This window comes from Tachysurus vachellii, chromosome 21 (genome assembly GCF_030014155.1).
Source record: "Tachysurus vachellii isolate PV-2020 chromosome 21, HZAU_Pvac_v1, whole genome shotgun sequence".
In the NCBI taxonomy this organism is placed as follows: domain Eukaryota; kingdom Metazoa; phylum Chordata; class Actinopteri; order Siluriformes; family Bagridae; genus Tachysurus; species Tachysurus vachellii.
Window position 1 is genome coordinate 243,035 of NC_083480.1, and position 13,596 is coordinate 256,630.

A 13,596-nucleotide genomic window follows, 5' to 3' on the forward strand; every position below is an offset into this window, starting at 1 on the left:
TCAGCCTTATGACGCCTCATTACAGTAATGAAGCAGTAAAGGACAGTGTGTAAATGTGTAAATGTTCTCCAGCAGAACTTTCCCCAGAGCTGCTGAACACACTGTATGAAAATCTCTCTGCTAGAAATAAAGAGACGTGTTTGTTCAGAGTGACGTCTCTGTTATTATCTTCTTACAGAAAGTTAAATACATCGTCTCATATGAGCTGAGACACATGGATCTGTCCAAGAGCAGTCCAAGTTTATACACAGATGTTCATTTTATATTTTTATCCTGATATTAGAACCTTGTGTTCAGGTAGACACTTTATTTCTCACTGATGGAAACACCTCAATTCACTATAAATCAAACACTTCATCATTTCTCTTCCAGTCTGTGTGGGTGTAATCTGACAGAGGAAAGCTGTAGAGTTCTGTCCTCAGTTCTCAGCTCAAACTCCTCCAGTCTGAGAGAACTGGACCTGAGTTACAATAAACTGCAGGATTCAGGAGTGAAGCTGCTCTCTGATGGACTGAAGAATCCACACTGTACACTGGAGAAACTGAGGTACACACACACACATACACACAAACACACACACTCACACAAACACACACACCACACACACTCACACATACACAAACACACACACACACACACACACACACACACACACACACACACACACTGTGTTTAAGCTGCTTTGTAAATGTATTTAGTGAAGGTGACTGATGGATAAACACTGAGAGTGAGATCCACATCCTGGGAGCAGCGACACTAAAAGCAGTTTGACTGAAGTTTCTTCTTATTAAAATTCACCTTAAGGAAGTCAGCATTTGTTGATGATAAATAAATATTTGAGATGATATTAAAATGATTGTGGATGTCACAGGTAACCAGTACAGTTCCTGTACAATAGGAGTGATTTGGTTACTAACTGTAATGTATAAAGGGTTTTTTAGTGAAATACATAAAAGAGCGTTACATTAATCTAATCTACTTGGAATGATTGAATGTAGAAAAAGTTTTTCTGTTTCTTCTTTACATTAAAATGGACAAATTCTTTCAGTGTTCCTCAAATGATAAAATGTGACTTTAGAGATATTATTGATGTGAGGAACAAAGCTGAGGTCAGAGTCGACTATTACACCCAGATTTCTAACCTGTATCCCAGCTCATTGTGTTCAGGTAGACACTTTATTTCTCACTGATGGAAACACCTCATTTCACTATAAATCAAACACTTCATCATTTCTCTTCCAGTCTGTGTGACTGTAATCTGACAGAGAAAAGCTGTAGAGTTCTGTCCTCAGTTCTCAGCTCAAACTCCTCCAGTCTGAGAGAACTGGACCTGAGTGACAATAAACTGCAGGATTCAGGAGTGAAGCTGCTCTCTGATGGACTGAAGAATCCACACTGTACACTGGAGAAACTGAGGTACACACACACACACACACACACACACACACACACACACACACACACACACACACACACACACACACACACACACACACACACACACACACACACACACACACACAGAGTTGTAATAAACACCACAACATCCAGTTCTCCTCTGTGGTAACTGTAATTGTAGTGATCTGATATATTGTCATTGTTGTGTGTGTGAGATGGAGAGTAAATGTACTGTATATAAAGATTTTGTGTAGTTCATGTTTTCAATACTAAAACTGAGTGTGTTAAGTGTGAGAAGGTTTTCTTTCTTGCAGGATGTTGGGCTGCAGTATTACAGATAAAGGTTGTGCTGCTCTGGCTTCAGCTCTGAGGTCAAACTCCTCATCACACCTGAGAGAACTGGATCTGTACCATAATAATCCAGGAGAATCAGGAGTGAAGCTGCTCTCTGATCTACTGAAGGATCCACACTGTAAACTGGAGACACTACAGTGAGTTACTGACTTACTGTCTCTTTACTGTATGATATTGTGTAATATTCACTGTGTGCTGTAAAATGTCACATCTAATGTGTGTATTTATGCTTCTGTTGTTCATAAGCAATGTGTTTAAATGTGTCTGTAATTCTGTCCTGTTGTGTTTTTCAGCATTAAGTATAAGACACTCACCAGGTCTGGTGTATGACAGGAGTCTCTCCTCAGACCTTTTTTCCAGGATAAAGCAGTTATGGAGGTGAAGCGTTAGAACACGTCCCACATTTCCAGCAGTTTGGGAGCTGAATCATTCATATTCAGATGTAGAAGATCCATAACAATAACTGTGACTGATCACATCCTTTTATCCTCTCAGCTACAACTTCACACTTTAACATCTTTTACAATCCAAAGTCAAATCCTTCAGCATCTACACACAACACAGAGATATCATCACATCATCACACTGATTACACAAATACACATCCATGTGTTACAGATGTTTAGAGATTATTTTTACCTCTTTAATTATGTCGCTTTGTAGAAGCCAACATTCTGTTTTCCTATTTAAGCTTAGACAAAAGTTTATAAAATTTAATGCGGCCTAGGGCTTTCGAGCCACATGCACCAAATTCGGATATGTTTTAGTCCCTGGTCTGAAGATTGTTGCTATTTGTTTGTTTGTCTGAAGTTTTAAAGCTCCTTTAGGGTGATACTCTGAACAAACCTTAAATTGGCCTTTCGGTTGTGCCGCAGCCCCGCCCCCAAAATATGCAAAATCAAAAAACTTTTTCGAACATGGACATGTGACATATCAAAACACTCAGAACAATGAGGGGAATTCTGATGACGTCAAATGATGTCACGTGATGCACGTGAAAATAAAAAACTTTGCACAACATGGGCATGTGATATATCAAAACACTCAGCCCAATGAGGGGAACTTCCTCAGGAGTATTCGGATGACGTCACATGCTCGTCTCCACTTGCCTCCAAATGTTTTGGCACCCTATCTTTCTGTCCACTTGCCTCCAAAAGTAACACTGTCCCTTATGTCCACTCGCCTCCAAAAAGCACCGGCCTTTGGGAATACTTGCCTCATCAAAGCCAACATCAAAGTTTGTCACGACGAACTTTACAAATCTAGTTAAGTAATGTTCCTTTAAGAAAATGTGAGGTGAGTTCATTGCTGACCAATCAGGAGAGCAAACACGAAGCAAGCGGATGACGTCAGCGTCTAGCGTGAAAACAGAGAGAAGAGAGATGATGCAACATGGAAAATACTGAAAAGTTTTGTGTCAACAATAAAATTAAGGCGGTGTCTTACAAAATTCTACATAGGATTTATCCTGTTAAACATGTTTTGGAAAGATTTAAGCTTAATATTTCTTATGCTTGTGAATTTTGTGGTCAGGAAAAAGAAACCATTTTGCATCTGTTTTATCATTGTATCTACTCAAGACTTTTTTGGAAAGATATGGAAAATTAAATTAGTAGAAAATTGGGTTGTGTGGTAGAAATTGGTGTATGTGATGTGTTTTTTTTTATTTTGAGGGAGATAATTTGGAAAATAATGAAAAATATAATATACAGCTATTTATTGTATTAGGAAAGAACCATATACACAAAACAAAGTGGGCCCTTTGTAAACCAAATCTGTCCCATTTTATAAATGATTTGAAGTTATACAGTAATCTTTTGGAGAAAGTAAAGAACAAAAAAGCTCAGAAAACGTGATATTTTAAAAGAATTCATTTTTTTTGTAATTTTTTTTTTTTCCTTTTTTTTCCTTTCTTTTCTGGTAACCTATGTGACTGATACGTGGCATTGATTAAAATGTGTATTTTGTGTTTGTCATTTTGCAATAAAAAAAAAGAGATGATGCAAGTAGAAAGCTTCTGAAAAAATATATCACTGATTGTGAGCAAAATGCAGACAAAACGTTTTGAAAGACTTTGGTTAACCTTTGAACGGGACTTTATTTGAGTCATTTTGAGTCATTTTAGAGTGTGTTTTCCCATGTGAACACGGCGATGACACATACAGAGTTCATCACCTTGTGGAAAATGGCGGCGCCTCTCAGCGAACTTTTATTTCAAAATGACCATCGAACTAATTCAGTGGATTTACTGCTAGTTTTCCCCAGAAGGAGGAAAAAGAAATTGTGAGTGAGCGGAAGTTGAAACTGTTTTTTTCTCTTTTTCCCCACATTATTCTGTCAATACGGCAGAAGAAGGCCTGGACTGTTGCATCTAAATTTCATTCGTTCTGGACGATTGTTTTTTCCCCCCTTTTTAATTCAGACTGGTATTTAAAGAAACTACTGAACCTATTGGTGTTTGAACTACACATTGACAGTTGAATTGTTTTTTTTTTCCTTTTGTCATTTATTCAGTCTTGATTTAAAGATGATGTCTTTTGGGTGATACATTTGAAATGTTTTTGCAATATTTTTATTTATTGTTGAATTGAATTACACATTCAAAGTTAAAGCTACTAGGTGTATAAAGTTGATATAGACCAGTGTAGGTTTTAATTAAGAAACTTAAAATCTAACATCAGTTCAAATAAACAATTAGAACACTAAAAGATAAATAGTCAAAAAATATTAAGTTGCCACTTAAACTAAAGACGGTCGTAGTTTCAAAATGACTTAAAAGTAATAAGTCTTAAAAAGAGCTTAGGGAAGAATAATAACAGTTCACAATAAGAAAAACTGAGAGCACAGTTTAATTGTTGTTTTCCATTTATTCAGTAATTTCATTGTTGTTTTATGGACTATCGTTCATTTTTTTGTTTTCTCCATTTTACCTGAAAGAGAAACAGTTGATTAATTCATTTCATTTATCACTTTATATAAATCTTTCAACAAAATTCAAACTTACTTGTGTTGGCTGTCTGTTCTTTTAATCTCTCACCACTGCTCCCTATGAACCTAGAAGTACTGGTCATGGCAGCAAGTCAAAATCAAATACAAGAACAGCTCACACATTGTCCGTACTGTTTTAGCAGTGAAAAAGAATACCCACAGACAAGGCATGGGTGGTGGGTCACCAAAAGCTGACCTCACCCCAGCAAAGGACATAGCCTTGGAGGTTAATAAAGGCAGGCCTGTGTTGGAGGGGATCCCTGGGGGGAAAGAGACAAGCATAGGTCCCTCCCAAGATGCCCTCCCAAGGTATGTCCTTCCATCTCTACATGGGACACAACCACATTCATATTGAATCCATTTGGACTGTCTGACTTTGGTTTGCCTATTGCCTTGCAGTGTCTGGCAGCACTGTGTTCCTGTTAGAGCCACCAGCACAAGCACCAGACAATGCTGATCCAGTGAGTACTCCATCAAAGCCATACTGTAGGCCTGGCATGTCTTGTCTACTAGCTTCAATATGAATCCCATTAAATGTGATAGGGTGAAGGCCCCAGTGCAGCAGCAACAGCACATGACGGCGATGATGATGAGGAGACCATCTCTGGATTCCAGAAGGCATGAGGTATAATGTCAAACCTGTGAAAGTACTATACTCAGTCTACAATGGTGAGGAGTCATCATTTGGAGCCCACACAAAATCACAGATTCTCGAGACTTCCGGTGGCGCGCGCTGCAAGATGGCTGCACAACACTAGGCTCCCGAATATTAACCTCTTATTTTTAGTTATTCATGTCATACAGAGGGAATATTGTCTCTTTTTGACAACTGGTGAATTCTAATACAAGGATGGCTACCGGCAAAAAATCGATTTCTCCCCAAAAGTCTGCTACGACCAGCAAACGCCTCAAAACACTGGACGACGATGTTGCCTCGATTGTTAGCCACGCAATTGAAGCACAGCAGGAGGCTATGCGAGAAATGGTTTCTTGTATGTTGACGGAGGCGATAAAGACGGCTCTCAATCCATTCAACGACTACATTAAAGAAAACAGCGCTGTTCTTCGTACAATGAAACAAGAAATTGACTCTCTGAGTAGTAGTATGGCGTCGATTACAACGAAAGTGGACAATCTTCAAGGTGGTTTACGCAATTCAAAGAAGGATACGAACTTTTGCTTGACTCAGTTAGAGCAGATTCAACGAAAATGCAATGACCTCGAAGATCGGTCACGTCGCAATAACATTCGTCTGGTGAATCTACCAACAGGAATGGAAGGCGACGACCCCATCGGTTTTCTACAGAAAATGTTGCCTAAATGGATCCCTGACATTTCGACGCGCTCTTGCCAGATTGAGATCGACAGAGCCCATCGCGTCTATTCGAACTCCAACTCATCTAAGCCACGATCGATGATATTTCGGCTTCTTCGCTATCCTGACAGGCAAGCCATCCTTCAAGGAGCACGTAAAGCAAAACCCACCTTGCCCGGAGGAGCGCGTCTGGAGTTCTACGCTGACTACAGTCACGAGACGGCACGAAAAAGGAAGGCGTTTTCAACCGTAAGAGCCAAACTTCACCAGAAAGGTGTTGAAACCTTCCTTATCTACCCAGCACTGCTGAAAGTTACTTACAAAGGTCAGAAAAACTCGTTTGAATCTCCGGAGGACGCTGAAAAGTATCTGGAGGGTCTTAATGAAACAGCGACACCGACTGCTCGCAGATCCTTAAGATTTCCGCCTGAGGAGTCGATGGATTTATAATCGCTTTTGGTAACAGATTTGTTTAAAACAAGAACTAGAAACCAGTTCAGCGTTTGCTCATGGTTCAGCACATCAGAGTGAAATGGTAACATTTCTGTTTTTATATGGTACTTTATTTAATTGTTTATTCTATTGTTATTTTTATACCTCATGTGCGAACTGTTGGATGTTGCTTTGAAGAGAGTTTAGTTGAAGTACTGTAAGCTCGCTAATCTTGAAAGTTGGGCCTCAGCCCATAATTTAATTCCGGTGTCATAAAGAGTTCAGTTATGGATATCACACGTTATATGATTAATCCGAGTTCTGTAATAATCGTCCTATAATTCTACATTTATCTGTTTGTTTAAATCATAGAGGTTAATAAGGTGAATAGTGTTCTAGACATTGCCTCGCGATCGCCACAGATGTTTGCTAAAAGGGTTATAGGGGAGAGGGAGGGGGCGGTTAGGCGCATAAAGCACCCAGGACCGATACTGATTTTGTTACTGCAAATGGTTGTGAAAATCTTGGTTATATGCTCAATAATCTGTTTTTTACCTTATGCGTTATTCTGTGTGACTCCAACAATTGTAGACTATGGTTAATATAAATATATTGTCTCTCAATGTTAGGGGGTTGAATTCTCCGATTAAACGTACTCGGGTTTTAGATCTTATGCACAGAAAGAAAATCGATGTAGCGTTTCTTCAAGAAACCCATCTTACTGCAATGGACACCCAAAGAATGCAAAACAGGCGTTATATTCCCATAATATCATCATGTTGTAAGTCTAAAAAACAAGGGGTGACAATTCTTTTTAAGCGTAATTCTAATTTTATTGTTGAACATAAAGGCTCTGATGACGATGGCCGAGTTGCGTATTGTTGTGCCTTAATTGAAGGAAATAGGTATGCATTTGTTAATATATATGCCCCAAACTCATATGATGCCTTCTTTTTTCCACAAGTTTTGAAAACTCTTTTATCTCTTCATAACTATTCAGTCGTCATTGGATCAGATATGAATGCTGTGTTTGACACGGCTTTGGATCGCTCCAATCCTTCAATTTCAGTAACACAGTCTCATTCTTCTGCGGCACTGAGATTGTTTAGTAAAGACCTAGACTTATGTGATGCCTGGCGTTTACAAAATCCAACGGCTAAAGAATATACCTATTTTTCCCCAAGCCACAAATCATTTTCAAGAATTGATTATATTTTACTTTCATCACCACTGCTTTCAGATCTAATACACATTGAGTTCCTACCACAAAGTGTTTCTGACCATAATGCTGTATTGGCACAACTCCAGATTAAGACATCCTGTAAATCGTCAAGATGGAGATTTAATACTATACTTTTACAGAATGAGGAATTCCTATCTCAACTGAGACCAGAACTGACTGAGTTTATCAGATTGAATCAAAATTCAGTCTCCAACAATGATATGCTATGGGGATCTGTCAAAGGCTTTTTAAGGAACAAAGCCATCTCCTTTTCTGCTAGACTTAAAAAGAAATATGTTGAAAAAATATCAGTATTAGAAAAAAGATGTGGGGACTTGGAAAAGGAATTAGGATACAACTTTTCCAATATTAAACAACATGAGTTAAATGTGGAAAGGGCTGCACTCAGTGATTTGCTTCGCAGAAGAGCAGAATATCTTATGCATATTACGAAACAGAAATACTATATAGATGGAAGCAGACCAAGCCGGCTCCTTGCACTTACTCTGAAAAAACATGAGCAACGTTTTAATATAAGGGCGATTAGAAATTCAAAAAATGTTCTCAATTCACATCCCAAAGATATTAACAAAATATTCATGTCATTCTTTGAAAAATTATATGTTTCAGAAACACAACCCAGTACTGGCCAGTTAAAAAGATTTTTCGACCAATTGAATTTAAATAAACTTTCAGAGGAGGAGGTGGACAGCCTTGACTCTGATATAACTCTAGAAGAACTACATAATGCAGTAACTTGTTCAAGTAAAGGAAAGTCTCCCGGAATTGACGGTCTTCCGGCTGAGTTATACCTGGTGCTGTGGGATTTATTAGGCCACATTTGGTTACGTACTATAAATGAAGCCGTATTCAAAGGCCATTTTCACCAAGACTTAAATACAGCTCTAATCTCTGTTCTACCTAAACCCGGAAAAGATCACTCAGACTGTTCTAATTATAGGCCCATTTCCTTGATAAATGAAGATGTCAAAATTTATGCTAAAGTTATTGCTAGACGTCTACAAGTAGTAATACATAAGCTAATTGGTCCAGATCAATCAGGTTTTATCCCTGGACGCCTGGCTTCTGACAACGTCCGCCGAGTGTTACACGTTATTGCGGAATCAAGGAAATTGAAAGTGCCTAGTGGCCTTCTATTTATTGATGCCGAAAAAGCCTTTGATCGGCTTGAATGGGGTTATCTGTGGTATACTTTAAAGAAGTTCAATTTTGGCGACCGGTTCATTAGAATGATACAAACTCTATACACTAATCCCATGGCCAGGGTATCTACTGGTGGACTCATATCGGACAGATTTCATATTCATAGAGGTACGAGGCAGGGTTGTCCACTTTCCCCCTTTTTGTTTAATCTATCAATAGAACCTCTGGCACAGTATGTTAGGCAGTGCAATCTGGTTACGCCAATCCGGTTGGGTGCTTCAAACCACTCCATTTCCCTATATGCAGATGACATATTATTATTTCTATCTGACTTGCAGCGCTCGCTCCCTAATGCCCTCAAAATTCTAGACGAATTTGGCATACTATCGGGATTTAAAATTAATCTTTCGAAAACTATTTTGATGCCTCTTAATTCCGATGGTCTAAACCTTTCTGTTCCAAGCAATATCTTAATATCAACACAAGTTAAATACTTAGGGATCGAACTCAGACCTACTTTATCCCTAATCTCAAAAATAAACTTTATGGCAATCTCTGAGAAAATTGAGGCTGATATTCAACGGTGGATATGTCTGCCCTCTTCACCTTCAGCCCGGATGTCAGTGATAAAGATGAATATTCTGCCTCGCATTAATTTTATTAGTTCCATGCTTCCTCTCCCCCCACCTACAAATTATTGGAAGAAAATAGATTCTTTACTAAGAAAATATATTTGGAATGGAAAACGTCCCCGCGTTAAGTGGTTTACACTTCAAAGAATTAAAACGAAAGGCGGATGGGGCTGCCCAAATTTTAAATTGTATCATTGGTCCTTTGTTCTGCTCTCGGTCAAGAAATGGTTTGATCCTTGTTCACAGTCCTCGTGGAAAGTAATAGAGCAAGAGATTATTTCACCAATTCGATTGCAGGATTTTTTATTTTCTGGTCTCTCATATAGGAAGTGCTCATTACATTATGGACCTATACTCTCCTACACTCTCCAAATATTTAAAAAGATTGAATCCCTTTTTCCTTCTAAAACAATTTGGCATACTCATACTCCTATATGGCACAATCGGAATCTACTTTCTGGTGGGAAGCCATTTGTACAGCCAAATTGGGCTGCAAAAGGTGTTCTAACGTTAAATGATGTAAGTGGAGAGAAATCAATTTTGAATTTTCAAGACTTAACAGGAAGATTTAACATTTCCCGTAACACTTTATTTCTATATTTTCAACTTCGTTCCGCATTAAAAAATCTAAAAGTTCCTTGGGGCAATAATCTTCTGATCCACCCAGTAATGCAATGGATTCAAAAAGCACCAAGCATAGGAATGGTCTCTTATTTTTACTTTTGCCTCTCAAACCTTAATTCTGATGACTTCCCTAAAGCTAGAGTGTGGGAAGCAGATCTGACTCCCTATAATAGAAGCATTGATTGGGACTCAGTATGGGTTAATACATTCCATGCATCCTCAAACTCTAACCACAAATTCATTCACTTTAAAATTATTCACAGAGCATATTTAACCACGCGTATACGTTATGCGATGGGTATTTCACCCCAGCCGTATTGCATGTTCTGCGGACCAGGTTGCCTTGACACTTTCAGGCATATGTTATGGGACTGTCCAGGTGTACAAAAATTCTGGGACATCACGCTTGATGGTATATATAAGATTATCGGCATTCGTTTTCCTAAGGATCCTGTTGTTTTGTTGTTGAATGATAATTCCAGGTTTCCTGTAAATGGGAAACAACTGAAATTTTGGCTGGCAGCTTTGACTGCGGCAAAGAAACTTTTAGTTCAACGCTGGAAACCCCCGCATGACCTTTCTGCTAAGCACTGGATTCACTCCTTATTGGAAATACTTTATCTGGAACTGTCTTCTGCAAGGACTAATCACGCAAAGCCTGCTACTCTTTCTATGTGGCAGAACTGGATTTCCATAGCTTCAAAGATTTTGGTTATTTAGTCTAAGGTTGTTATTCGGTTGTGAATATTACAACTGATTCAATTTGTATATTTTTGTGTATATTTCTTTGAGCTTATTCTGTTGTACTTTTGATTTACATGAGTCCTGGGGTGCAGTGGGATAGGGGTGGGATGGGGGTGGTTGTGGGTGGGTATTAGTTTAAATCAGGATCTTTCTTTTTCTGTTGTGTTGTATTTTTGCATATTCTATCAAAATAAAAACAGTGAATTACAAAAAAAAAAAAAAAAAGAAATCACAGATTCTCATTTCTGTAACAGGACCCAGATGCTGTACAGTGGGAAAGCCAGCCTGGCAACATAGTGCGTATTAATGGAAGGACACTACATCGTGCCAAATTCCCGCTGCGCTAATTGTATTGTGTTCACAGAGCTCACAAGCTATCAGACAGTTGTATGGCAACCACCTCCGGTGCCAAATAGAACTTTTCAGATATAGACATGCAGTACAAGAAGAAAAAGATGGAAAATTGTACTGGAGTCCGAAATAAAAAAAGAGGACAATTAGGAAACTGGACCTTGAAATAAAAAAACGTGAGTGGGAGGTGAGTTATGCCTTCAATGTACATTATATGCTAACTGTAACACAAATGTATTAATCATTATTCTCCTTTCCTCCCACAGCTCCAAGAAGATGACACATCTTAAAATAAAAAAATATAAGGGAAATTCTCGTAAAGTCAAGTGAGCCATGACATATGAGCTCCCATTGTGAGCGCACAGGACCAGCGGCATCTTTAGTAGTTTTTTTAATTTTTCCCCCAGCAATCAGTACAAATAAGCATCGTTATAAGGCACAGCCCCCCAGTGCCAGGTGTGGCCACTAGCCTATATGAAGGCCCAAAATGGTGTTGTGTTCCTTTCTGCTCTGACAATAGCGTGCCCATTCTTGCGAGATGTGGTGGATGAAGAAGCACTTGTGCTCAGGAGAGCCTTCAGAAAGGGTCTTCAGGGACCAGTTGGACCCACTGGCCTTCCCTGATGACCATCTATATGAAAGATACAGGTTTTCTGCAGATGGCATCAGGTATCTGTGCAGACTGCTGGGTCCCAGGATTAAGCACCGCACAGCACGGAGCCATGCACTGAGTGTGGAGCAAATGGTTTGTGTGGCCTTGGGGGATGCAGAACAGCTGAACAAGGCCACAATTTGCTGCACAATAAGGAGTGTGTGTCTGGCTATCAAAGCATTAGCAGATGTCTTCATCCCCTTCCCTGGCCACAGAAGACTCTGTGACATCAAAGAGGAGTTCTATAGGATTGCAGGTAAGAGGATCTACAAATTACAGGACAACTGTTAACACTCATAGTAGGATACTCATTACTTTGTGTGACCGGTTTCCCCAATGTCATTGGTGCACTGGACTGCACACACATAAGGATAAAAGAGTCCTCAGGTGCCCATGAGGCGGATTTTGTGAATAGGAAATCCTTTCACAGCATTAATGTTCAGGTGAACATAACATTTTGATATTGTCCATTGATGAACACTGTGCATTGCCAGCGATGTGCATTGATTGGTTTAATATTCCTCATCTTATGATTTCAGATGGTCTGCAATGCTGACTGTGTGATCAGCAATGTTGTGGCAAAATGGCCTGGCTCAGTCCATGACGCCAGAATCTTTCGGGCCTCTGAAATCTATCAGCGCCTATCACAAGGTGATCCACACAAACCCCTATTAATAACCACTTTTTACATCATGGCTGTGTCAAGAATATCACTGTGTTTATGAGGTAGTAATGATGAGATTTTGTGTTGACAGGTGAATTCTCTGGTGTGTTGCTGGGAGACAGGGTGTATGGCTGCCAGCCTTTTCTCCTGACACCTTTCACAGACCCCCAGGAAGCACAGCAGACCTACAACCATGCCAGGGCCAGGACTAGGGCCAGAGTTGACATGACCTTTGGCCTCCTGAAGGCACGCTTTCACTGCCTTCACAAATTAAGGGTCAGCCCTGTGAGGGCATGTGACATTACTGTGGCTTATGCTGTCCTCCACAATGTGGCTTGCCTGAGGAAGATGAGGGGCCCCAGAGTGCCACCAGCCATGGACTGGGACAATCCGGCAATCTTCCCTGATGACGACAGTGGTCGGCTGCTGAGGGACCAATATGTGTTGAATTATTTTAGTTAGTATGTGTACTTTCAATTTTGGTTAAATATGTCCTGCAGTGGCAGAGGAATTTGGGAGTTTTTTTGTGTTAATTTTTGTGTTTTTTTTTTTTAATTGATTTGGCCTCTTGTGATGTTTGTGCTGTATACTGTGTGTAATACAAGCTTGCAGGGAGGCTACTGCATCCATTTATTTGTCTGTTCAGTTGATGTGTATGGATTTGTCCTGCATTTATTTCAGTGTGCAGACATGCGGGGTGTGTTATATACAGACCTTTGAATGTGTATTTATCCTTTTGTTGTATAATATGCTTTGATTCTGTGCTTTCCATCTTGTAGAGTCACTGTGTGACTTCAGTTTCAAAAGGAGCTGATGGTTTACCTGCTTTGTTTTAACCTTATTCAATAAAGGAACATAATGTTACACTTTGTGTTTTTATATTTATATGGAATGTGCACTGTTAAAAATTGCTGTAGTTTTTACAGTAAATATTTACAATAGACTACTGTTTTTTTTTAATTTTACAGCATTACTGTATTTTGCCATGTGGGACCATGCATAATTGCTGTGAATTTTAGAGGTCCAATAAGATACTGTGTTTTTTTTTTTTTTTAA

The 13,596-nt window shown here is 39.2% G+C and overlaps 3 protein-coding genes across 12 annotated transcripts in view; 2 read left to right on the forward strand and 1 right to left on the reverse strand.

Annotated features, from left to right (window-relative positions):
* The window catches only part of LOC132863899 (ribonuclease inhibitor-like), a 201,148-nt gene that overhangs the window by 91,379 nt on the left and 96,173 nt on the right, over positions 1 to 13,596 (forward strand). For 3 of the 9 annotated variants that reach the window (XM_060896977.1, XM_060896975.1, XM_060896976.1), the window contains exons 4-5: positions 373 to 546; positions 1,243 to 1,416. In XM_060896977.1, coding sequence (XP_060752960.1) covers positions 373 to 546; positions 1,243 to 1,416 — 348 coding nt within the window. Of the gene's footprint in view, positions 1 to 372; positions 547 to 1,242; positions 1,417 to 1,712; positions 1,890 to 2,045; positions 5,050 to 5,139; positions 5,202 to 5,283; positions 6,591 to 11,127; positions 11,412 to 11,490; positions 12,134 to 13,596 lie in introns of those variants that run through there. The other 6 variants (XM_060896974.1, XM_060896972.1, XM_060896971.1 and 3 more) reach the window with 6 other exon arrangements.
* The window catches only part of LOC132863895 (NACHT, LRR and PYD domains-containing protein 3-like), a 373,784-nt gene that overhangs the window by 19,420 nt on the left and 340,768 nt on the right, over positions 1 to 13,596 (reverse strand). The gene's annotated exons all lie outside the window — the stretch shown is intronic.
* LOC132863902 (putative nuclease HARBI1) lies at positions 11,994 to 13,404 on the forward strand. Its single transcript, XM_060896986.1, has 3 exons — positions 11,994 to 12,132; positions 12,416 to 12,527; positions 12,632 to 13,404. Exons 1-3 carry the CDS (start codon positions 12,064 to 12,066, stop codon positions 13,000 to 13,002), a joined length of 552 nt encoding a protein of 183 aa, XP_060752969.1. The 5' UTR covers positions 11,994 to 12,063; the 3' UTR covers positions 13,003 to 13,404.